Source organism: Mytilus galloprovincialis, chromosome 3 (genome assembly GCF_965363235.1).
Source record: "Mytilus galloprovincialis chromosome 3, xbMytGall1.hap1.1, whole genome shotgun sequence".
In the NCBI taxonomy this organism is placed as follows: domain Eukaryota; kingdom Metazoa; phylum Mollusca; class Bivalvia; order Mytilida; family Mytilidae; genus Mytilus; species Mytilus galloprovincialis.
In genome coordinates, this window is record NC_134840.1 from 17,826,491 (window position 1) to 17,853,768 (window position 27,278).

Consider the following 27,278-nt stretch of genomic DNA (forward strand, 5'->3'; position numbering starts at 1 on the left):
ACCTACACAAATTCATTGTGTAATAATTTTCAAGATAAAGGAAAAATACTAAAAATTGGTTAACACTGCCAATAAAAAGCAAAAACTCCTGATGATTACAGCCATATACTTATTTGAAGATCTAGTTTTGCTGATCATTTTTGCTTTTAAACGTTCTCTTATTGAGTACCTTAACGTATTTTATGAATTATACATTTTAACACTGACATTTAACATGAACTCTGTGTTTGTGACACCTGTTAAATGCAGTTTATCAATTTTTTTCAAACTTGATAACTTATGTGCCCAATTTGTTTTGAACAAGGTGACATTTCAAATTAATGATGATGATGGATTGCTGTATAACTGTAGTATCAAATTAAGTGCATATTCAGGACATTTACATGTACTACAAATATTAACCCTGATTTGTGTTACACTGACACGCTGAGCCAGATTACCAACATGCTAGTTCATAAGGTAACTGTCTGCAGGAAGACATCATACCAAAATCATTATTCTGACTGCAAGGCCAACTAGTTTTCCCACTCGCTCAATAATAATGTGTGTCTTGCAGAGAAACACCAAATACTTGTTTCAAAGTGAGTCTTTTGACCAAGTCAGGTTTGAACATGTAACTACTGCACCTAAACCAAACAAGCCACCAACAGACCACTGAGGTGGTACATTTCAAATTGTTATTGTTATTTACATCAGGCCAAACAATAATCTAATGGCCATAGGTAACATTTAGCTAATGAACAACTTTTATTACATTATTACTAAGAAAATGAGCTAATTTTTTCTTTCCTGATAAATTTGGTAATCATTACGGGCAACATATAGGGATTTCTTTCTCACAAAAAACTCACATGTCCTATTCAATGTTGGCCGTTTTGCCTAATTAACAGAACAGCTGATTATTATTTTTAAATATTTTATTTTGCTATATCTATCAGCTACCCTTGAGAAGAGTTATTTTATCTATAATTTCAGTCAATGTCTGATCAAGGGAATCACAAACATCTTTAACTTCAGGCTTTAGTTCTTCTGTCATTGGATCTGTATGTTGTTGCTGAAAGGAAAAAAATTATAAATAAAAACAAATCTGACAAGATAGCTAACAATTGAAAATAATTACATAGCATTAACTGATACAAACAAAAGTCAAGACTTCTTTTGCATTCTCTTAACTTTGTATTTTAAGATTCATAAAGATAAGACATATCATGTGTACCTCTTTATGACTTAAATTCTCCCTATATTTACTTGAAAATACCCATAGCTACACAGGCAAAAATGGTACATTTACTAGTATAAGGAGCAGTGCTTTGATTGCTGCTTTTAACCTCAAAGTTATAGCAATATCTATGATAACATAACAAATATAGTAGTAACTAGACTTTCATCCAATATGTGTTTTGATTTTATTTCAATCTATATTCTGTTTATAAAACCTATCACTAAATACAGTGAAACCTGTGTGTATCTAATCCCTTCTAGATAGAAATAACTTATCTAAATACAGTGAAACCTGTGTGTATCTAATTCCTTCTAGATAGAAATAACTTATCTAAATAGACAAACATTAAAATTACTAAAGAAAAATAATTATGTATCCTGAAACATTATCTCAGTTTAGACAGGTTAGACTAGTTTACAACAAGCTCAAAAATGCAGATTGAATTTTCTAACTAAGTATTACTGTGCAAGATCTTTGAGAAACAATAAATTGGTCAATCACTCAATGAGTGTGTTGCAATACTTATGATTTGTAATCTAAATGGCAATATCTATGAAACTGACACTAACAGAGTGGACACTAATATTGATTTGCTTGAGGGAACATCTATTTAAAACCTATTAAAGACCAATAATATAAATGAGCAACACAAAGGAGTGAGGTACATCATACTATAAACCAGATTAGCACATTGTGCAATCAGTCAAAAATGATGATTCAACTATCAGTGTTCACCCTTAGCATCTTCAAATAGCACCTTGAGATTTTAAATAGCAGAGTTTTGCAAAAAAATTAAACACCACTGTAATAATACATTCTATTTCAAATTAATTGGGCCTTGAGGAAAACATTAAACATTTTACCTTAATTTTTGTGACCACTCCTTTTAACATGAGTTTAGCAGACGACAACATCTGTACACCTTGCATGCTTGTTGAAGCTTTTTCACTACACTTTGAATACACTGCAATAAATATTTAAAGTTCTGTGAAGCAAACAATATTATTATATAAAACTAAGTTCTGCCTTGCTTATGTAAAAGAACTATATTTGTTTGAATAGATCCTTTGAAAGATTTATTAACTACTAATTATTTACATTCAGATGTGTAAAACTGTTCCTTATTATATGCATATCATCGCCATTTGTGAATTAATGTGTTGTACCATCATTTATTAAATATTTTTTTCAACATTCTATATTTTAGAATAGTTCCTCTCTCACGTTGACTTTAAAAATGTAATTAAAGTAGAAAATGTAAGGTCATATATCTTTTTCTATACCTTTCTCACTTATTTAATGGATAACTGAGGATAATATACTCCCAGTAATGGCAATAGCTCACATAACCAATATATGACTATGTAAGCTAGAATGCCATCTTTGTGTGGTATAGAAATTACATCAGACTTACTTTCTGCTAACTCTGTAGACTGTGTGGCTACCTCTTTACACCTGTCTAAATCTACCTGCCAATTAACATCTTGTACTACACACCTGTGTGATTTCTGAAGGTACTGTAACACCTGAAATGTAAATATATCAAGTTTCAAATAATGATGGGTGGGAGAGAGCTTATGTCTAAGCCTTGAAAATAGTATATATCCTCAAAAAACGGAAATTTGAATGATAAATGAATTAGGTAATACATTACTTGATAGTAATACCTATGTGTCCATGCATGCATTTCTTTTACAATCCACCTGTATGTCCTAAAACTGTCATTTAACATACCAGTTTTATTTTTTGGTAAATCATGTAAATTCCTCAAAACAACATTCCTATGTATAAGACATCTTAAGGCAAAATAAGTTTTGGAAAATTTGTGTGTTGCATCATTAAAACATACTGAATAATGTTTAAAAAAATCTTTTACAAATCTGAAAAAAAAAGAAAGACAAAACTTACTTTTTGTTGTGTTTCTGGACTGTTGTCTGTTTCATGATTAGTTAACTGACCATAATGCTTCCAGATCTTTGAGTTATTTGTTACCTGTTAGAAAGATTAATTTATTTATCAATGTGTCAGCTTTGTACAGTGTTTATAAACATTGAATCAATAGATTTGTATGTACCAGTACATTCATATGAGGATCTAACAATAAGCCAAGATTATATTGATATATTGAATCATCTTTGAAGAGTTTTGATGACCAGATAGGGGCTAAACACAAAAAGGCATATCTTTGGGAATCCAAATGGACTAGATAGAAGCATTCTATACACAAAAAGACAACACCAAGATTTCCAATGTGAAAAGAACATAACACTAACAACAAGAATGTGTCCAAAGTATATGGATGCCCCACTTGCACTATCATTTTCCATGTTCAATGGATCGTAAAATGGGAGTGATAAATCTAATTTGGCATTAAAATTAGACAGATCATACCATAGGGAACATGTGTACTAAGTTTCAAGTTGATTGGACTTCAACTTCATCAAAAACTACCTTGACCAAAAACTTTAACCTGAAACTTGCACTTTCATTTTCTATGTTCAGTCACATGTTTGTGAGATCTCAACCCTCCCCTATACCTCTAGCCAATGCAGAAAAGTAAACGCATAACAATACGCACATTAAAATTCAGTTCAAGTCCGAGTCTGATGTCATAGTCAAGTCAATTCCTGATAAAAAAAAAGTGAACTAATCTAAATTGGAAATTTATCAATCAAATTATAGGCCTTACTTGAATACCTATTATATATTCATATTTATATTCATATTTTTTTTCAAAGATCTAGTTATTCAATTAATCATTTATCTTTCAGATATAATTTACAGAATCACTTTATGTAATGTAGATCAAAAGTAATTGGCAATAAACAAATCTATCATCTTTATATATATCAAACATCTAACATATACATGTGTGTATTCAATTATGAGGTCAAATATTTGTATATTAAAATGTATATTGCAGGGTCTTATGTAAAGTAATGTGGTAAATTTGATAGACAGTTTAGGAGGTGGGGCATTGTAATTAAAGGTCTACCTTGTCTCTGATCAGATTGTTTAATGATAATGATAGTTGTCAATCATACTAGTATTGTATCAATACCCAATAACCTAATCAAATTGTTTTAAAAAAATGCCTGCACATCAACACACCTTATGACATACATTCTTGAATGAACTGCTCCATAACATACCCATTTTTTTCAATTTATATGTGTATTATGTGCACATACATGAGAATCATAGGGAACTATATTTCAGTGTGAATACATTTAGTAACAGTAGCTAACCTGTCATATTGTTAGGGAGGCCAGTGCCAGAACAAGTTCTAATCATTCCGAAAACTACCAAGACCAAATCTTTAATCCAAAGCGGGACAGATGGAGGAATGGACGGATGGACGAACGGACAAACAATCAGAATTAGATGTTTGATTGGACAGCTTGATTACCATATATGTGTGCAGGGGTATAAAAATCAATTTCAGGGTAAGTATAGCAAATTACCTTGGATGTGATTCTTCCAAATAATTCTTGTAATTTCTGTTTAAAACTGGTTCCTGGTTTACCATTACAATCTGGTATGTCTTCTACAACAACTTGCACTAGCACTCCTAGAACCTGATATCAAAACAATGAATTATTATTAAATTGTATATAGCCTTACCATAAAAGTATCCTGAAACTAGATTCTTTAACAACTGTTAAAAGGTTTCATTTTTGTTTAAATCTAATCGATTCATCTTGGTAAATGTAAACCATCTGTTAATCAGAATCCCCTATATCATCCTAATCCAAACAACAGAAACTTATAATTCTAAATAAAAAATAATTCTCCCCAATATTTTTTTCAATGAAATTCAATTCATTTAGTATGCATAGTATTTCTTTTGGCTTATGATAGGTTTGCAAGTATTTGGTTTTGATGATTTTTTATTTTTTTGATTTTGATACTGTTATTTCCCTTTGTATTCTTTACCGGCTGTACATCAAGATAACAGGGGTTGCATTGACAAATTCAGATTATTAATTGTGGAATTGATGCCACGAAAAGTTTGGTGCTATCTAAATAAAATAAAACAGTGTTGTATTAGATTAACATTTCATTTTTCAGAAACAGTATTCTAATATTTCATCAACATACCTCTGGGTCCAACCATTTGTCTTTAATGTCCATCAGTCTATGATAGGAATGAATAGCTTCACCAAATTCACCACAGTCTGTACAAACCTGGAGTATATAACATTTATATATTTATCTTATGAGAAATCTTGGGTAATAGTGCATGATATTTTTAGATGCTGAGACCTGAAAAATTAACAATAAATCAGAACAACTTATAAGAAGCTTAATACCTGTGAATTTAAAGAAAAGAGTTCCAATATCCCCTGATTTGCATATATAATATCTGTCTAAGGGCAATAACTTTTAAAAAAAATAATCTTTTAACATTTTATTTAATATGCTGCAAGAAATATAGCCATGACATCAATAACAATTTTTTTTTATATATTTTCAAAGGGGGAACAATTCTGTAAAAAAGTTAGTTGGGACACTTCCAATAATCCACTCATATACTGGGAGAAGTTAGAAAATTAGCACTCATCAACTAATTTACAGGAGTCACTTATGTCTATTCCATAGAAAATAGCATTGCAAGCACTCGCAAGTCTACAAATCTCTGTCTCTGTGGATATTTATCAAATTCATAAACTGTAAATTCAGAAATTATTGCGAGATTTTTATTATTGCGAAAAATGCGACACAGTTGTAAACACAATGATTAAAACTCACATTTTGAAATATCTTATATGAAATAAACAGGATTTTTCTCAAAATCGTAAAAATAAAAATCGCATTTAAGTCTAAAATGACAAAATCGCAATAATAAATGCATGCAATAATTTCTGAATTTACAGTATACAATGTCTCTGAATATTTTAATTTTTTTTTCAAAGTTTCCAAAATATTGAACCATACCCTTTATTGGAAAACTTATATTGTATATAAAGCAGTTTGACAAACACTAATTTTGATCATTCAGAAGATTAATCTTTCCTCAACAATGGAACAAAATTAAAATGTTCAGCAGATTTTTACATGAATGAATGTGACCTACCGAATTAGACTATTTACTGGATTTGTTATAACATAAGCAACACGACGGGTGCCACATGTTGAGCAGGATCTGCTTACCCTTCCGGAGCACCCCTAGTTTTTGTTGGGGTTCGTGTTACTTATTCTTTAGTTTTCTATGTTGTGTCATGTGTTCTTTTGTTTGTCTGTTTGTCTTTTTCAGTTGTAGCCAGGCGTTGTCAATTTATTTTCGATTTATGAGTTTGACTGTCCCTTTGGTATCTTTCATCCCTTTTTTACAGAGTTTTCTCCCTGTTATGTTACGTACCACCTTAAATATATATATATATTTTTTGTAATGACATTACCAACAGATAATTTTCCCAGATCCTCCAATCTTCATAATTGCATTTCAATGATTCTTTAAGAGCTGCACATGCTTTACTCCTGAAAAGAAGAAAAACTCTGTGTTTTAAAAACAAATCAGGACTTCAACAACCTATTTTATCCCTTTTATCCTACAAAATTTTGATCCTAGTATTTATGAAGAGTTTATTAACAATAGAACATATTTATATTAGAAAGATTTGCATTTGTAACAAGATTTGGCAGGTGAATCTAAATCATAACAAGATGCTCCGCAGGGCGCAGCTTTATACAACCGCAGAGGTAAAACCCTGAACAGTTTGGGCAAGTATGGACACAACATTTATGCTTGAAACAGCTCTGAATTTGGTTTGTGATTAAATAGTTGACACAACATAGGTTTCTGACACAGAATGAATGTGGCCTAAGAACTTAAACTTGAGAAACTTTAAAATTTTAAATTGAACATTTACCTATTATGGTCCAATATCCAAAATCTAAATACATGGTTAAATTCAGCGTATCATAGAACCCCAAGAATTCAATTTTTTATGAAATCAAATAATGTTCAATTTTAGACCCTTTAGACCTCAATGTGTACCAATTTGATAACCAGGCCCAAATATCAAAAATCTAAATACATGGTTAGATTCAGCATATTGAAGAACCCCATATATTCAATTTTTGTTGAAATCAAACAAAGTTTAATTTTGGACCCAGATTTGGACCAATGTGAAAACTGGGCCCATAATCAAAAATCTAAGTACATGTTTAGATTCAGCATATCAAAGAACCCCAAGAATTCAATTTTTGTTAAAATCAAGTTTAATTTTGGACCCTTTGGAACTTAATGTAGACCAATTTAAAAACAGGACCAAAAATTAAGAATCCCAACCTTCCTTTTGTGGTCACAAACCTTATGTAAAATTTCATAGATTTCTGTTTACTTATAGTAAATTTATTGTGCGAAAACCAAGAAAAATGCTTATTTGGGCCAGGGCTTCCAAAAAATATTTGAGCCAGCCGGACATTTTATATCTGATCCCGATTTTAATCCCTTAAGACTTAGTCACAAAAGACAATTATGGTAATCAGATGGCCATTCCAATGATTGACATTAGATTTAAACAAGAGGCTCTCAAGAGCCTGAATCGCTCACCTTAATTCTTTTGGTTAAATCTCTCATCAATGATTATTTTGGCTTTTCAATTTATTTAAATGTTTTTTGGATCGTCCTATTTTCTTCAAAAGCCAAAAAAAATAATCATTTTCTCCTATGTTCTATTTTAGCCATAGGAGCTATGTTTCTTGACATACAAGGAAATAAAATATAAAATTTATACTAGATACTCTGAAACTCATTTAGCCTAAGTTTGGCTGAAATTGATACAGCAGTTTCAAAGGAGAAGATTTTTTAAAGTAAGTCAACATGATGTACAAATTGTGAAAAAAGTCTTTAAAGGGCAATAACTCCTTAAGGGGTCAATTGACAATTTTGGTCAAATTGACTTAATTGAAGATCTTACTTTGCTGAACATTATTGCTGTTTACAGTTTATTTCTATCTATAATTATATTCAAGATAATAAACAAAAACAGCAAAATTTCCTTAAAATTATCAATTCAGGGGCAGCAACCCAACAACAGGTTGTCTGATTCATCTGAAAATTTCAGGGCAGATAGATCTTGACCTGATAAACAATATTACCCAACGTCAGGTTTGCTCTAAATGCTTTGGTTTTTGAGTTATAAGCCAAAACTGCATTTGACCCTATGTTCTATTTTTAGCAATGGCGACCATGTTTGTTGATAGATCATAACTTCGGATACAATTTACAAACTAGATAACCTAAGGAACATTCAGTTAAAGTTTGGAAGTATTTGGCCCAGTAGTTTCAGAGGAGAAGATTTTTGTAAAAGATTACTAAGATTTACGAAAAATGGTTAAAAATTGACTATAAAGGGCAATAACTCCTAAAAGGGTCAACTGACCATTTCCGTCATGTTGACTTATTTGTAAATCTTACTTTGCTGAACATTATTCCTGTTTACAGTTTATCTCTATCTATAATAAAATTCAAGATAATAACCAAAAACAGCAAAAATTCCTTAAAATTACCAATTCAGGGGCAGCAACCCAACAACAGGTTGTCTGATTCATCTGAAAATTTCAGGACAGATAGATCTTGACCTGATAAACAATATTACCCCATTTCAGATTTGCTCTAAATGCTTTGGTTTTTGAGTTATAAGCCAAAAACTGCATTTGACCCCTATGTTCTATTTTTAGCAATGGCGACCATGTTTGTTGATAGATCATAACTTCGGATACAATTTACAAACAAGATACCCTAAGGAACATTCAATTAAAGTTTGGAAGTATTTGGCCCAGTAGTTTCAGAGGAGAAGATTTTTGTAAAAGATTACTAAGATTTACGAAAAATGGTTAAAAATTGACTATAAAGGGCAATAACTCCTAAAGGGGTCAACTGACCATTTCCATCATGTTGACTTATTTGTAAATCTTACTTTGCTGAACATTATTCCTGTTTACAGTTTATCTTTATCTATAATAATATTCAAGATAATAAACAAAAACAGCAAAATTTCCTTAAAATTAACAACTCAGGGGCAGCAACCCAACAACAGGTTGTCTGATTCATCTGAAAATTTCAGGGCAGATAGATCTTGACCTGATAAACAATATTACCCCATGTCAGATTTGCTCTTAATGCTTTGGTTTTTGAGTTATAAGCCAAAAACTGCATTTGACCCCTATGTTCTATTTTTAGCAATGGCGACCATGTTTGTTGATAGATCAAAACTTCGGATACAATTTATAAATAAGATACCCTAAGGAACATTCAGATAAAGTTTGAAAGTATTTGGCCCAGTAGTTTCAGAGGAGAAGATTCTTGAAATAGTTTACGACGACAGACGACGACAGACGACAGACGACGGACGACAGACGACGACGGACGCCAAGTGATGGCATAAGCTCACTTGTCCCTTCGGGACAGGTGAGCTAAAAAAAACGATTTTAAACTTTACATTGATATGAATTTGATGTTCGGATGTAAACTGTTAAATTGGCAGTGTTTCATTCAAAGTGTGCACATCAGCGTGCTCATATCTGCCTTAGACTCTTTATTTGTGCAAAATGACATTGTTAGAATCTTTACTTTCGTTTTTAAAATCACGTTTTTTCTCAAACCAGATGTTGACTTGACAATGGTAAAACATGGACCATAAACGGATACGTAAAATCTGTGTACGTTTACAAAGCACGACTGAGTGAAGAACCTCTTTCCACGTTATTTCTTCAACAAAATACTTAAAAAAAACGTTAGATACAGGTATCAATGATAATTTTAGCATTTTGAAGAAATGTAGGATGCATAATTAAATTTCCCACCTCCGCACATGCGCACACGTGTTCTAGTTCATACAACGTAGTTTCGACGATTTTTCATTTAAAATCTTTTTAAATATTTCATTAAATCATGTTGATAAACTAATTTCTTATAAATTTAATCTTTTGGACTAAATCAATTAGATACAAACCGCTGAAATGTAAGAAAATAATTGTGAATAGACCAATCAATTTATACAATGTCCGGTACTGATTAGTTCACCTGTCACTTGAACAGGTAGATTTAAACTGTCCAACAACTAATTAGCCTTGATTAAAATTAGAAAGCATTGGAGTAGGGGTTGTTTTGATAGTAATTAATCATCATGTCACTTTTATGACCGGAAATGTGTGGATGTTAAAGGCAAAAGGTTGGGCCAAAAAGATCGTGAATTGTGTTAAAATGACCGAAAAAGCCTTGAAAACTAAAAAAGTATATGACCATTTCATGCTTTGCCCAGCCGGACTTTTAACGGACATTATACAAATGTCCGGAATATATGACCGTTTTGGAAGCCCTGATTTGGGCCCTTTTTGGCCCATAATTCCTAAACTGTTGGGACCAAAACTCCCAAAATCAATCCCAATCTTCCTTTTATGGTCATAAACCTTGTGTTTAAATTTCATAGATTTCTAAAAGTTATAGTGCGAAAACCAAATGTCTTCGGACGACGTCGACGACGACCATGACGCCAACGTCATACCAATATACGACCAAAAAATTTTCAATTATTTGCGGTCATATAAAAAAAGCTTCTACAAGATCTAAAAAAATAATTTGATGTATAGATAACATTAACCCCTGACTGTAACTACATGGTAACTGCAAAAGAATAAAAAAAAAGACCTTTTATTGGTAAAATACAGAATAACACAAAAAATATTTGTTTCCAAACTTTGTTTTTTGATACTGTTATCTAAATCATGAAAAACGTTTCAGTCCAAGATTCATAAAACTTCATTTAGATTTGACAACAGCATTGCTGACTAAAACCTTTTGTGTATCTTTAAAAAGTAAAAAAGTCACTTTATCGGTAAAATACAGAAAAAGAATCAAACTATGCCCTTGATATTGCTTTATGATCATAAAAAAGCTTGTATCCAAGTTATAACATTTCTGGAAGGTTTGACAAATCTATTGATGTCTAAAAACTTTAACCAAAGACTGAACCTTAATGCCAAGAAACCCAAAGACTGAACCTTAATGCCAAGAACACCAAAGACTGACCCTTAATGCCAAGAATACCCAAGACAGATAATTGAGATATGTTTCTCAGGGAAAACTTTTGATAAAACTACTTACTTTTCTTTCAGTTTTATATATGCTGATGCTAAGTTATTCCAAGCTTCATAATTCTAAAATATATAAATGTCATAAAATACCTATGTTATCAGATTTGAAAAATGTTTGTCTCTATAAACATTATAAAAGCAATATGCAGCATATAAACAATTTAATACAAGGTAATCAATAACATATACCTTGTACTTGGAGAATGTTCTAATTTATGTATATTTGAAGATATTTGGACTCTTCTCCATATTTTATCAAATATGCATAAATCATATGTTTTAGCTGGGAACAGCATGTCTAAATATATATGTTCCTGGTTTTAGTGATATTCTATTTTTAACTTTAATAATGTATGACTTACATCTGTGTCTATCATAACACAACGTTTGAAGGCTTTAGCAGCTAACTTATAATCTTGTGAAGCTGTGGCACAACAACCATATGTAAACCATACAGGAGTCTGTAAAATAATTAGTTAAAGAGATATAAATAAGAAGATCAGGTATGACTGATAATGAGAGATCTCTCCACAAGTGACCACATGATGTAGAAGTAAGCCAGGTCACCTCCAACAATTAACACATAGATAGTCTAAGAATAAACAGTCAAGATATCATGTAGATTCATGTCTATGTAAGTATAACTTATTTCTGTCAGATTTTACCCTCCCTCACCTAACAAGAGTGCACACACTGAAATGTCTCGCCTTCTTTACTAATCATTGATATTATGTTGATAGTCCTAAGTATAAAGCGTTATTACAACTGTCACATAAACTTAACATTAAACAAGATAGTTAAACAAAGACCAATAAACCATGAAAATGAGGTCAAGGTCATATGAACCATGCCAGGCAGACATGTACAGCTAACAATGCTTCCATACAACAAATATAGTTGACCTATTACTTATAGTTTAAGAAAAATAGACCAAAACACAAAAACTTAACACTGTCCAATGAACCGTGCAATTGAGGTCATGGTCAAATAAAACCTGCGGGACTGACATATAGATCATAATATATTTCCATACACCAAATATAGTTGACCTTTGGCATATAATATTAGATAAAAAGATCAAAACTTAAAAACTTAACTTTGACCACTGAACCATGAAAATGAGGTCAAGGTCAGATGACATCTGCCCGCTAGACATGTACACCTTACAATCATTCCATACAACAAATATAGTAGACCTATTGCATAAAGTATGAGAAAAACAGACCAAAACACAAAAACTTAACTATAACCACTGAACCATGAAAATGAGGTCAAGGTCAGATGACATCTGCCAGTTGGACATGTACACCTTCCAGTCCTTCCATACACCAAATATACTAGCTCTATTGCTTATAGTATCTGAGATATGGACTTGACCACCAAAACTTAACCTTGTTCACTGATCCATGAAATGAGGTCGAGGTCAAGTGAAAACTGACCGACGGGCATGAGGACCTTGCAAGGTACGCACATACCAAATATAGTTATCCTATTACTTATAATAAGAGAGAATTCAACGTTACAAAAATTCTGAACTTTTTTTTCAAGTGGTCACTGAACCATGAAAATGAGGTCAAGGACATTGGACATGTGACTGACGGAAACTTCGTAACATGAGGCATCTATATACAAAATATGAAGCATCCAGGTCTTCCACCTTCTAAAATATATAGCTTTTAAGAAGTGAGCTAACACCGCCGCCGCCGCCGCCGTCGCCGTAGCCGCCGGATCACTATCCCTATGTCAAGCTTTCTGCAACAAAAGTTGCAGGCTCAACAAAAATTATCTGTGTCGATTTAAAAATTACTATGCTTTTTAAAATATTGTCAATCAAAATTCAATTTAAATTCTTAGTTCATGAACTTTAAAATATTTTTCTTTTCTAACTTATTATGGGTAATCAAAGATTTGTATCACTTACCTGAAGGGAGTTTACTTTCAATGACTTCTCAAAACAATCCAGTGCCTTTTGAAACTACAATAAATTAATCAGAAGTGTTAACAGAGGATTTGATAAACTGGATTTAATATAAATATAGTGGAACTTTTATGGCAAGCAAATTATCTCCCTTTTTTAAAAGAATCATCATTATACCTGTTTTAACTAAACATTTCTCTCGGAATAATATTTCTGATCTCCATTGTAATTGTTCAATAATAAACTTTTGTGCATAATTTATTAAATGGGGCATTTAGTTTTTTCATGTCATCTTTTTTAAAGGCTACAGTAACACCATACATAGCCATACTTACATTTTCTTCAGCAAAGTAAATATAACCAAGACATCTCTGTGACCTTGCATTATGATGTTTAGACATTTCCCAAGCTTTCTCGTAAAAACTTTTATCTCTGGTAACATCTCCAAGGAAACACCACATATTTGGAGTCTCTTTGATTTGAAGTTGTTCTCTTATCACTGTTTCTGCCTGTAAAATAGGAAACAATTCAGTTTATTTTAAAATTATATCATTTACCTTATGGTAAAAATAAATTATTTAAATGCCCAAAAAGGCACAAGCCTGGGACAACTGTGCTAGGGCGATATAGCCAATCAAGGTTGTTAAAAACTCCCATCATCATCTTTTTATTGATTTTATGCAGTGTTAGGTCATTTCTTCATGATAGAGCAGTCAATTCATCCTGGATGATACAATTAATGAATTAAATACTATATTGAAAAGGGACATTTTGAAAGCCTCAGAAGGAGTTAAAATCAGACATGAAGATAACACTGCCTGAATAATTTTTTAATGTCTAAATATGACTCCTTTTAGCATTATCCATGACAAAATCAACCAATTTCATCATTTCATTATACCTCAGTATATAAATATGTAACAATGTAAATCAAAGGGAGACAACTAATAATTTTCAGATATTTGATAATTAAAAAACATTACTGGTTCAATTAAAACTAAATCAGTACCTATGTCGGATCTTTCCTTTTGGATAAGACTCTAAATTTTGTGGCAAAACTATCAGATAAACAGTGGTAGTCATTCATACCTGAATAGTTATAGAAAAAGTATTTTCTCTAATTATCATGATTATCCTTTATCCTAATCCTCAAGCATTAAAAACACAATTATATTTTTAGGACCCTTGTTATGGGTAATTTTATTGCTCTCTAAATTGATTTAATGTAAATTTACCTTTTCCATCTTTCCAAGTCTTTGATAACATTTTATTGCATCTTCCCATAATTCCAAACGTTCAAACAAGTCTAACGCTGCACCAGTAGCACCAAGATCCAGTAACAAGTCTGCTAAATGTTTCTGTTCAAAGAAAATTTTATTATATTTCATTAAAGTTAAATTTATAATCAACTCCCTACCCCAAAACCTGTATAGAAGAAATATAATATTTCCCCTCTTTTGCCCAAGCGAAATCTTATCAAACTTTTTTGAAAACATAATTGGTTGTATTTAATAACATGAAATTCATGCCACAAATTTAATCAGTATTATCGACATTTTCGATTTTTGCTTTTTATATATTTAACTTTTGAAAAATGAATGTGTACTATGTTCTGTGATTCACAAGATTTTTAACTTTTTAAAAGTGAAAATCATCAATTTTGTCATCATTAACAATGTTGTTTGTTTGTCTTTTTCATTTTTAGCCATGGTGTTGTCAGTTTGTTTTAGATATATGAGTTTGACTGTCCCTTTGGTATCTTTCGTCCCCCTTCTTTAACAACATATTAATAAGCTTTGGATGTTTCTGGAGTTCATCAGTAAATGCACTGACACTGTTTGGCAGCCACCGGATCACTGCCCGGATGCATGCCAGCCAAAAATCCCTAAATTAATAACCTATTTTTACGTAATTCTGGTTAAAAATGAAATAGCTGCACTAAAAAATGCATACCTGTACTATCCAGACAGGTGGAATACCTGCACTATAGAAAAGTTGTAACCTTTCACCTGCTGGTGGGTCTTGTTTTTTAGTCTGGTTAACAAGCTCCTGTAATAAATATTTAGAACATTTTAAATCATTTTAAATTTCTACAATTCCAGGTGAGTAATAAACAATTATTTGGCCTTAAAAAAAGTGCTGCTGGCTACATGTTACTGTTTTTTTTTATTATACCCTTCAGTAAACACAACTACTATCATTGGAACTAACCGTAATCCAGGGCCCTAACAATGTATTTAATATTCTCAACAGAATTGCCTGTATTTTTAGTGACAATTTTATACATGCTGTCTTACATTAAAAGCAGGTGTATATTGACTGGTACATTGATTATGGTTTAAGTGAACAACAAGTCTCTGAAAGGTAAAAACTGTCTTCTTGGCAATAATTTACACCAGTTTTGTCATAACGTTGAAGACAAAAATGTCTAAAGCTTAATTCTATAAGGATACACTTCTTTGAAGAAAAAACTACAGAAAGTTAACAGTTAGTAATTTTTTTTGAACATTTCATTCTATATACTATCAGAGATGTTCCAGGGACATACAATTTCATACTAGTTTAGATAAGTTTATTAAGAAGTAAAAATCTTTATCTTTGTGATTTTTTAAAAGCCTTTTATCCATATGTGAATAATGATCAAGTTTCTTATACCTTGTATACCATTGTATCAACATAGGTTCTTCAGAATAAATATATATATACCTCAAGTTGCATCATGGATCTCTCTACTGTTCTCCTCCTGCCCCTCTGGAGTAAACATCTACGATACAAAGCACTTATACATACTGACCAACACTTCACTTGTGATAGAACATACTGAAAAGATAAAAGTATCTTCTAGTTTCAAATTGACCAACACTTTTCTTGTGTGATAGAACATACTGAAAAGAATAATATTATTCAGTTTCAATCTTTCAACAAATTGTTGGATCGTTCTATAATGGATGTTTACCAAATATCTTATTTTAGTCATGTCTCAATGCTTGCGCAAATCAGTAATTATTAGAAGTTGTTACTTTCCAAGAATGTTTACATGGAAGTAATGAAAAACCTTCTTTAATTTGATAATGACTTATGCGGCAAGGTTAAACTCTCTCAATTGAAATAGGATTACATATGCTTATACATATCAAACTAAATACTATTGCCTAAGTTGTTCTTATTAAAAGCTTTTTTCACAAAGTTATACATAAATTGCTGCTACTGGTTTTCCTTTCAACATTATGAAAACAATGTGTTTTGCAATCTACAGTACCATGGCTATACTAGGAAAGTACTATTACATCACACAGCACGTTTTCTTACATTAATATAAGCCATAACTTCTTCCTCTGTAATTTGTTCCATATGAGCCTGACTTCTTCTATGGTCCTCCCTGAAATATAACTTCTATTATATATTTGTTTTATAACACAATGGGAATTTGTCACTTGTTAAGCAGTTTGGTTGGTGTTTTTTTGTTTTTTTTTGAAAATTTAGCATTGATTCTACATTTTAACAAATAAAATTGTTCATGCCAAGCTATAAGTTTTGGTTTCAAATCTTTGAAAAATAAAACATTGGGTACTCATTTGTTTTACAGAGCAATGCTTAAGTTCTATTCTACAAAATAGGAGGCAAATGTATACACAAATTATGCTAATTCAGTTCTAGATATATAAAACACCACATCTGTGATGTCATGGTAAAGTGTATTCATCTCTGGTTGTGAAAACCAAAGACATTAAAAATGTGTATTTGCATCATGTTGACTAAGCACTAATCATTCAGTAGTAGAAGCTTTCTAGTTAAATCAGAATGTAATAAACATTCAAATCTGTTTGCAGTCACAAATGACTTTGATTTATTACAGAAAAATCAGCTAAATGTGGATTATAATCTATTTGACATATTTATATTAAAAATTTATATGTTTGTCACAATGTAAAGCTTTTTGGAAAACGAATTTAGTGAAGAAGCTCTAAAAGCTTCATATCATATCAAGCTGCAGATCTCTTTCAATAAATATATCATGAAAATGTGATGACAGATGAATTTGTGTAATGTTTGTTATTGAAACAATTCATTTTCTTTGTTTAACAATCTGAGAGAGACTTGATAAGCTGGTTTCAAAGAAAATGTGATGACTAATGAATTTAAATGTATTTCTGAATTTTTAGATAAGCTGATCAGGGTGAAGGGAAGAACAATTTTTTATACAATTAAAACTAACTAGATATCATTGAGATGGGAGCCATCTCTGTGGGCCCCGCTGTCAATAACGTGGGGTAAATAAGTTGTATGGATAATCTGATATGAAGCATTATTTGAAGTTATTACATAGTCTCATGTGTGATTTTGATCTAAGATTTTAAGTTAAAACTGATAAATATTCTCATCTTACTTTCATAGTATAATAGTGATATGACTGCATGATGTGAACTCATTGTTTACTACTCTAAGGTGACTTCTGGATATATGGATTGATGTTTGAACAATATGTTTAAAGGTGCTGCCCAATTGATATTTGTCACATATTTTTAGAATTATGCCTTCAATATATTATGACCCACCAAGTATAAAGTATGAAATATTAATGGTTCTCGAGAGGTAGAGCAGACACAGTTTGTTAAGAACAACGAACGGATGGACAGACCGACAGACTGATCTTAGACCTAGGATGCATACATTATGACACATTCTCTTGTGTTGGTTAATATATATGTTAAGTTGAAAATGTTTGTCAGGTATAAAGTATGAAATAATAACAGCTGTCCTCTCAAAATATAATGTGGATCAAATTTGTTAGCGATGGACAGACCAACAGACAGACAGACCTTTGACCTAGGAAGTGGTACATACATCATGACACACCCTCTGGTGTTGGTTAAAATGGATGTCAAGTATAATATTTGAAATCATAACGGTTCTCAAGATATAGAGCGGACACAATCTTCACCACAGGACACAGGGTTGTCAACTGAAACCAAAGTTTTTTTGACGTTGACCTTTGACCTAGGAAGTTGTACATACATCATGACACGCCCTCTGGTGGTGGTTAAAATGTATGACAAGTATATACTTTGAAATCATAACGATTATCTAGATATGGAGCGGACACGATCTTCACCACAGGACACAGGATTGTCAACTCGAAACCAAAGTTTTTGACCTTGACCTTTGACCTAGGAAGTTGTACATACATCATGACACACCCTCTGGTGGTTGTTAAAATGGATGTCAAGTATAAACTTTGAAATCATAATGGTTATCTAGATATGGAGCGGACACGATCTTCACCACAGGACACGGGGTTGTCAACTGAAACCAAAGTTTTTGACCTTGACCTTTGACCTAGGAAGTTGTACATACAACATGACACACCCTCTGGTGTTGGTTAATAATCATGTTAAGTATTAAGTTTGAAATCATAACGTTTCTCTAGATATGGAGCGGACACGAAAGTGTTACGGACGGACAGACGGACGGACGGACAGACGGACGGACGGACAGACTGATCACTATAGGGCGACCCGCCGTCGGCGGGGCCCTAATTATAGAAATTCAAATATAAAAGAAAATAGTCAATAAGTTACCAAACAGCACATTTATTCATGAATGCACTATGAGTCCATTATCTGTGTTGTACAGTCATGAGTTGAATATTTATATTATTTTAGTTCTCAGATTAGTTATTTTTTATTACATGACCATGGAATTATACTTATTGAAATAAGATAGAAAATGGAAAGAACTATATTTTTTTAAGAGTTGTCATTCCTTTTTTATGCAAGGTCATGGAAAATGTCTTGACAACACCCATTGTTGCTTGACGTAAGAGGAGTGAAATTATTGATTTTTATTTTGTACATGAAATTATCATTTTTTTCCACAGGCAAATCCTGGTAATTTATTGCAACCAATGTCATACAAATAGTATTCTTGTTTGAAATGCTTTACATTTGTCATTTCGAGGGTTTTATAGCTGACTATGCAGTATGGGCTTTGCTCATTGTTGCAGGGTGACCAATAGTTGTTAATTTTTGTGTCATTTGGTATCTTGTGGAGAGTTGTCTCATTGGCAATCATACCACATCTTCTTTTTTATACTTACATCATGCCAATGATCAAGGACTGTTCTACAGGAGACAACTTAACATATGATATATCTCCCTCATCAAAAGAAATGGCATCCATTACTGTTTCATCATCTAAGGGTAAAATCTGAAATAAAAAAGATTTTTTTTCAAATAAGAGCTTTTAACAATACTGAAGTCTATATAGCTATACACCATTAACCATAATTTATCCTGTTACAAACTCAGGCAAAAATAAATTCATAGGTTTAAATGTCAAATATTTACACATATAAGTCACATAGAACTTGCAATCATAAAGCTTAAGGTGGTACCCAACACTTTCACTAAAATTAATTTGACTCGTTTAATTTTCATAAAACTTTGTCAAAGTATTTACTTTGACACTTTAACAAAAATATAAAAAATTTAAAAAAAATGAACCAACCGTTTTGTCAGAAAAATTACACTTTTTATATAGCAATTTGACAAACACCAATTTTGATCATTGAGAAGCTTAATATTCCTTTAACAACACAACGTAATCAAAACGTTTTGCTGAATTAACAGAGTTATCTCCCTGTAGTGTTTGGTACCACCTTAATGTTAAAATTCATTCCCATAAAAATATGTTTGAACTGAATTACTTACAATATGTCATTAAAATAAAAGCTTTTTTGGTACAAGAAGAATGCATTTACCTTAGGTAGACTAGAAGGACCCTCAGTGTCATTTATTACATCTGTTTCCCTGATAACCCTCAATACAAGCTGTGACTTACTGTCCTGTTGGAACCGTGTTCTTTTTCCCATTAAACCTGTTAAAATAGAAAGAAAGTTCAATTTCAATTCTGTATACTAGGTCAATCATATCTTAATAAAACACTTGCAGTTATCTTTATTTGCAAAATAAAAAAACAGAGTTTTTGCAATTAATTAAAAGAACATTAATATGAGCTTTAGTTTTCTAAGAACTTGAGTTTCTCATTTGTTAAAATATGCCATTTTGATATTTTGTTTTCATTGTCATAAAAGTGAAATAACTCTATAAATGCATTAATGTAAAAAAAAAATGTATTAATTTTTCAAGAAGGCAACTGACAATTTCCTCTATATTAAAATGAGGATATGTGGTATGATGCTAATGAGACAACTACCCACTAAAGTTTCCACAGTCTAGTTAGACATTACCTGTTAATTCCAATGTTAACCCTGCTACTTTAATGGCTGTTTTAAAATGTTCTTTGGCCCTCTTGTACTCATAAAATGTGTGACACAAATACCCAGCTTCTAAATTAAACTGAATAATCAGATCTCTGGAATAAACATAAAAGATTTATTAAAATTGCTCATTACAGACTGACTAATAATGAGTATCTTATTATAATACAAACATAAACTCATGATTCATTTTCAAATCATACATAATTCTAATGCGACAACGTTTGTAACGTTCATTTTGATCGGATAACGTCACTTTCTTGCATGGCATCAATTGATGCTATGGGATGTAAGTGCAAGGGCAGACGGTATATGACTGATTTTAAATACATGTTTTAACGTTGTTTTCTGTCAGTTTCATTAGAATGGAGATAACAATATTGTATTTTAAGCTCTGGCGGCATCAATTTGGGATTTGATAGTCGCAAATACCCGTTTACTGTCTCCGCCAGTTATTTCCTAACTAATGATTGAACTGAATTTTCTGTGAAAGTACTGACTTTAAATCATACTGGCAAAATCATTGTCACTGTGGTAGATACTTGATAAGATTGTTGTTTCTCCTTGTCAATGTTACCTGAACTGACAAACAAAGTTTACATTCCATATGCAATCCCTGATTAATATGTATCATCATTATTTGTTACTCAGTATTATTTGAGTTTGCCTAAAAAGCACTTTTAAGTTTTAAAATTAATGTGAAATTTTTGTCATAATTTTTCAGAAATTTTTTCTTGTATTTACTAAAACAAAAACAGAAGCATAAACAAATGTTATTCTTTTTTATTGCTATGCATTCATTTATGTTTGTGGGTACCAATTTTCATAGAATAAGGAAAACTTACACGTTTGTTGATATTTTATTGTGTTGAACATGTATTGACAAAGTCTGATTATAAGTCTATACAAAATTTGTCAATCATTAGCATTTCATTTCATGAAAGTTGGTATCCAATGAATAATAATGAAGCCACAGTAGTTTATACATGTTATATGAGAATTAATAAAAAAATAAATATAAATCTGTCAACTGTATGAATGGAATTAAACTAAGATATAAAAAAAGGTGATTCAATCTTTATCAATATTGAATATGAAGTGTCCCATTGCCAGGAAATCAAACTAATGTTTGGGCTGTTGTAAGAGAAAGGAATGATTATTTTCATATTGTTCTTTTTCAGAAAACTTTGTACAGTCTTTAAAATAGATAAAGAAATAAGAAATTTAACTTTTTATATACCTGTTGGAGTCATCTGTAAGGAGTGGTTCTCTCTTTGATACTACAATAAAGAAAAAATATGATTCAAACAACCTTCAATTGATTTTGAGAATTGAAATAAAATTCCGAAGATTCAAGTTAATAATAATTTAAAAGACTTAAATACCAATGTGTCATTTCGGTCAAACAGGTTTTAGCTAAGGTCATGCCTGTCAAAAATAATGGTTAGTTGTCTAATTAAAATCTGAAGATGGTAAAAAATGAAAAATATGCCACTAAAAATAACACCACTATTATCAGTCTGGTTTACTTTGTTTATGCAATTTTAAAAGAAGACTTTAAACATAGTTTACTACTTACAGTCATCCATTAACTGTTTACATGTTTCTTTGATGGAAGGAGATTTATCATCCAGTATATACTGATGTATGGCTAAACATCTCATTAACCACCAGGACCAAGTCTGAAAGTTACAGAAAACACTCAATATAATAAATGGTAGAGATTTGTTACCTACTATTACTGTTATGTATTTATACATTTCTTTGTGTTACTTTTTAACACAAACATATCACTTACAGACACCAAATGTTAAGCTTGCATTGTAAAAGATTGCTCTGAATAATCAGAATATAAACATAATGTTATATTGAAAAACAATTTAAAAAATACATATATAATATGTTGGCCATTGCTGATTATTCTATGATATGACTGCTGTGTGTATGCAAAAGAATATTTAACCTCAATTTAACCTTGTTCAAGAGCTAGGTCAATTTGACTGAAGATATATAAGCCCAAGCAGATATACAACATAAGAATGAAGAAATTGACCTAGCTGCTGACCTCTACATAAGCAGTGATGAAGAAGAAATGGAGGAAGAACCCATCAACTACATATACACCGCCCAAATTACACAGCAGTAAAACTCCACAAATATTTGCACTACCAAGGCCTAGGAGAATACAGATACACACCAGGAAAATATCAACACAACACAGAAATCTATGGAATAGACACAAATTTTAATATCCAGTGCTACACAGAACAAGAAAGAACTAACTTACAAACTTTATTTATTTATTCATTCTAACACTTACATTTTATTCTATTTATATACTTAATTCTATTTTTAATTTACTTTTACTTTCACTTTCACGTCACCATAACTACATTATTTAACTTATACTTCCGGTTAAACCGCTAACCACAAGATTCATACTTCACTGTCTATTCTTTGTATAATTGTCCTGATGATGCCTATCGATTAGGCAAAACATGTAGACCAAATAAACAGATACTTTGCGATGAAAACATGAGTGTTGTTGTCTTTATTGTCGACATATTCATTTTTTCAAGATGACTGTGAATACCTAGCGGTATCCACTAGTTTTTACCCTACCGCACAATCACCACTTCAGGTGTTGGTTCTTATATTTTTACTGAAGATATATAAAGTAAAGATTGCTTTGCAAGTTTTCCTGCTAAAAGTCAATGGTTCTCTCCATCAATGCTGACTGCCATGGTTTGTCCAAAAGTGCTGAAAATGACATTGAACATCAACTATCAATCAATAAATAAATCAAAAAGTAAATTTCTAAAATAACCTCAAGAGGTAAAATCAAAATTTTACCTGTAAAGATTTGATACATTCCCTATGTTCAAGTAATATTATTCTGGCTATATATAGATATTCTATTCCAATACATCTACTGTATATTTCTTCACCATCCACATATAAATCTGTCTCTATACTTGTCCTAAATGTATGGTCCTGAAATAATATATCATTAAGATAAACAAAAATTGAAAAAAAAAACATAAATAATAAAAATAAAAAAATCTGTATAAGGGGAGACAATTCCCCAGTCATGAAAAACAATAACTATAGTTACAGTTATAAAAACTTTCTACGACAAATATCATGTTATCTCTGAATATACAGATAGATTTATACTCAACCCTGTTCACTCCAAAGTTTCCTTATCTATATATTGAAACAAAATATAACTTACTCTAGGGATTATGAAACAAATAAATAATCACTTATTTAAAATTCCATTCCCATAATATATATACAATTAATTAATTGATTATAGAGTTTTCTTGTTTAAACAAATATTTCAATTCAGATTTTGATAATCCAAGGCTATTTGATGGTATAGTTGGTAGTGACAACTTTAAGCAATATAGCTTGGTCTGTTAAAAAATAATTTCTATTGATATTGTTTTCTTTGTTTTCATCTTTAATAACATTCTCGAGATTCTTCATCTACATAATCATTATAAAGAAGTGGTTCTAACATTATATTTTACCTTTCGTTTCTCTTTGATATTAGATGACAACCATTCATATGTGTCTGTTGTGTTGATTGGACCTAACCAATTATTCTGTACAAATGTCTGCAAGCATGAAACTGCTATCCCTAACAGCTCTAGTTCTCTGGGAATTAATTATATTCGTTATCTTACAAAATTTTTTTACATGTATATAAAACAAATGATCAAATACAAACTAGATTTTACACTTTGACAGAATTCATTTTCCTTTTTGTCATAATGATCAGCTCACTTTGGATATCATAATCCAAATAAAGAACAACATGAACAAACCACATATACTTTTTCAGAAAAGATTACAAAGACATGCTAGTACAATGAAACTAACCAAACCCTGTTTAAATTAGGACTTGTTATAGGTCCTACTTTACAACCTCACTTCCAAAATTTCTAATATCAAATGCTGTACATGTATGTGTTAATCAAACAATTGCCTCATATCTTGACCTGCACAAGAATGAACACTGATTGATAGTTTAGTCTTAGAGGCATGATTTTTTTTTTTATTAGTTGTAAGTGGCTTTGAACTAGCTGTCAGTAACTATGCGTAATATCATATCTGTCTTTTTGTTGTTGGGATATACAAGAACCCAGCCACATCCACTCTGTAGTATTTGTATTTGTAACCATCTGATATGTTAAGCCTTTTTCAACTGAGTTTTATAGTTCCTTCTTATGGTATACTGTTACACCACTGTCCCAGGTTAGGGGAAGGGTTGGGATCCTGCTTACATGTTTAACCCCACCACATTCTGTAAGTATATGCCGGTCCCAAGCCAGGAGCCTGTAATTCAGTGGTTGTTGTTTGTTTATGTGTTGCATATTTGTTTTTCACTAAATTTTTGTATATAAATTAGGCTTTAGTTTTCTCTTTTGAATTGTTTTACATTGTCATTTTATGGCCTTTTATAGCTGACTATGTGATATGGGTTTTGCTCATTGTTGAAGGCTGTATGGTGACATATAGTTGTTGATTTCTGTGTCATTTGGTCTCTTGCAGGTGTCTCATTATCAATCATACCACATCCTCTTTTTTTTTAATACTAACCTCAGTATTCTATCACCATTTTCTATAAACTGTGGGATATTATCCTGTAACAATAGATCTATTCTTTCTCTGTTGTTTGTATTCACACGAAGAACTTTTCTTGAAACTTCGCTGTTTAACACACTGTCAAATCTGGATTGTTGGAAATATCTTAAAAAGTCTCGATCAGAATCAGTCATACCTGAAGTAGATTTGTTACCAGAAACAATTAATTCAAAGGCTATTTTTTCAGATCATTTGTTCATGCATGACGAGTAAGAATAAAACAAAAAGAAGAAATCATAAGGCTACATTTCTAGAAAGTTGAACTCAAGCATTATAAATTAAACAAATTGTTCACAAGACATAACAATTACATTTTTTAACTCTGTCAGATATCAGTATCCACAGGAAGATATGTTACACTACCATGACTACCCAGACACAGTATTCTGACTAAGAGCAGATCAGTCTTAGCTCTAACTCATTGATGTCCTGTTTTTAGTGGAGAAGCAGTAATTCCAGTTTAAAGTCTTTGGTTTGAACCCAGCCAGTTCAAACCAAAGACTTTAAACTAGAATTACTGCTTCTCACCCTCTTACATTGTTTTATTAAGGTTCATGTGGACCCTATGGCTAAAATGGCCGTATTTTCACCTCAAAATTTACTCTGAGTACAGGCAAACCTGTGCATTTGGAAAAGTTTTAAGACATAGCATGCCCTAGATAAATAGAATTCAAATGCATTGTATGATTTAGAAAATTCATAACTTAACTGGATTTTACAGTACACTTTTTTTCGTCCCTGCAGAAGATGATAAAATAAACAAACAGTTGAGTTTACCTTGATATGGTCCACTCAGGTACACAGTTTAATTAACCAATTATTGTCAGGTATCTATTGTCCGTCTCATATCCATGTCAAACAAAACAGCTCACTACAATAATTACCTGTGGGGAAGTTCTCAAACCTGTTTCCCAACTTAGTTTATTTTGGCACCTTCTGGAGGAATGAAAAAAAGTGCACGGCAAAATCCTGGTAAGTTTTTATTTTTCTAAAACATAAAACATATTTGAAATTTATTTATCTAGGGCATGCTATGCCTTAAAATCTTTACAGATGCGCAGGTTTGTCTGTACTCAGAGTAAATTTTAAGGTGAAAATACGGCCATTTTAGCCATAGGGTCCACATGAACCTTAAAATTGTAAATTGATATCCCATTTCATGATTTGGGTTATTTTATCTTTTAATGGGGATAGTTCCCATTTACAAAAATCTTCCAGATTTAGTTAAAAAGACTAGAAATTGAGTGTTGAAAGATCCCCATTGAAGGATACCAAGGAGGGAGACTCAGGCAGATCCACATCCAGGCTGTCAGTTCTTGTGTCAACTTGTGCAAAAGTCCTTGATCTTGTTTGAGTGTTACATTTTTTTCTCTCTCAAAAAAAGTAATGATTGATCTTGAACCCTATTGTATTGAATAAAATCTTTACTGGTTACTACGCTGCATAATTTCATACAATAGTCAATACAGAAAATAAACAAATATTACTGTCATTGCAAATCTAGATTACCGTCAAAATCTTTTAATTCTTCGACGTTTTTTGGCTCATTATTTGATAAGATGTCATTTTCAAACTCTATACACATCTTCTGTTTTCTTTCCATGATTGAAAATAAACACAGACGTACTGCGAACCAAAAGATTTTTTTACATGTGAAAATTAATGGGAGCTGACATATTGGAATTTTTAAGTGTCATCTCGAATGCGGTACAACTATGTGTATATTTCCGAGTTTTCTATTTTTCTTTCATCGCTATTGTTTCTAATATTCTCATGATTCGTTCTTTGCTGGTCTCTTTTCTTTTCCTTTTTCATTGAATTATAAAACATGTGTTTTTAAAAAAAAAAAATCATATTTATAACACAAATTGCTATGTTATGGTTTGGTAATTTTTTATTTGAGGGGGGATTCTTTTGCTGTTGTTTAGGGACAATCATTTGAATTTCTGTGTTAGGGGGTCAGATAAAACAGTATAAATAGATGATCAACCAGAACAAATCTTCCTGAAAAGACTTTTTACAAGACCCACTGGTAATGTTTCCCTGGAGCTCTTTGCCCATCCTCCCCCTCCTTTGTCAAATTCATGGATCCACATCTGAAT

General features: G+C 31.5%; 1 protein-coding gene across 1 annotated transcript; it reads right to left on the minus strand.

Annotated features, from left to right (window-relative positions):
- Window positions 1-899: 899 nt before the first annotated feature.
- On the minus strand, window positions 900-26,867 carry LOC143067301 (tetratricopeptide repeat protein 27-like). Its single transcript, XM_076240439.1, has 24 exons — window positions 26,686-26,867; window positions 25,132-25,312; window positions 24,060-24,186; window positions 23,377-23,517; window positions 22,103-22,205; window positions 21,764-21,803; window positions 20,494-20,618; window positions 20,005-20,120; window positions 19,342-19,451; window positions 16,554-16,623; window positions 15,951-16,064; window positions 15,198-15,293; window positions 14,480-14,602; window positions 13,580-13,753; window positions 13,248-13,301; window positions 11,689-11,787; window positions 11,337-11,389; window positions 6,625-6,703; window positions 5,324-5,410; window positions 4,687-4,800; window positions 3,131-3,214; window positions 2,637-2,748; window positions 2,086-2,186; window positions 900-1,054 (listed from the first exon to the last, which is right to left on the minus strand). Exons 1-24 carry the CDS (start codon window positions 26,777-26,779, stop codon window positions 935-937), a joined length of 2,517 nt encoding a protein of 838 aa, XP_076096554.1. The 5' UTR covers window positions 26,780-26,867; the 3' UTR covers window positions 900-934.
- Window positions 26,868-27,278: the final 411 nt, after the last annotated feature.

Bases quoted from the DNA above. Each gene is read 5' to 3' on its own strand.
- LOC143067301 (XM_076240439.1), bottom strand. From the start codon at position 26,779: ATGGAAAGAAAACAGAAGATGTGTATAGAGTTTGAAAATGACATCTTA. The intron at 20,121-20,493 runs GTAATGTCTAAC...CTATTTTAACAG, and splicing joins GTTAACATTGGAATTAACAG to GTTTAATGGGAAAAAGAACA. The intron at 16,065-16,553 runs GTAAGAAAACGT...TTATCTTTTCAG, and splicing joins AAGTTATGGCTTATATTAAT to TATGTTCTATCACAAGTGAA.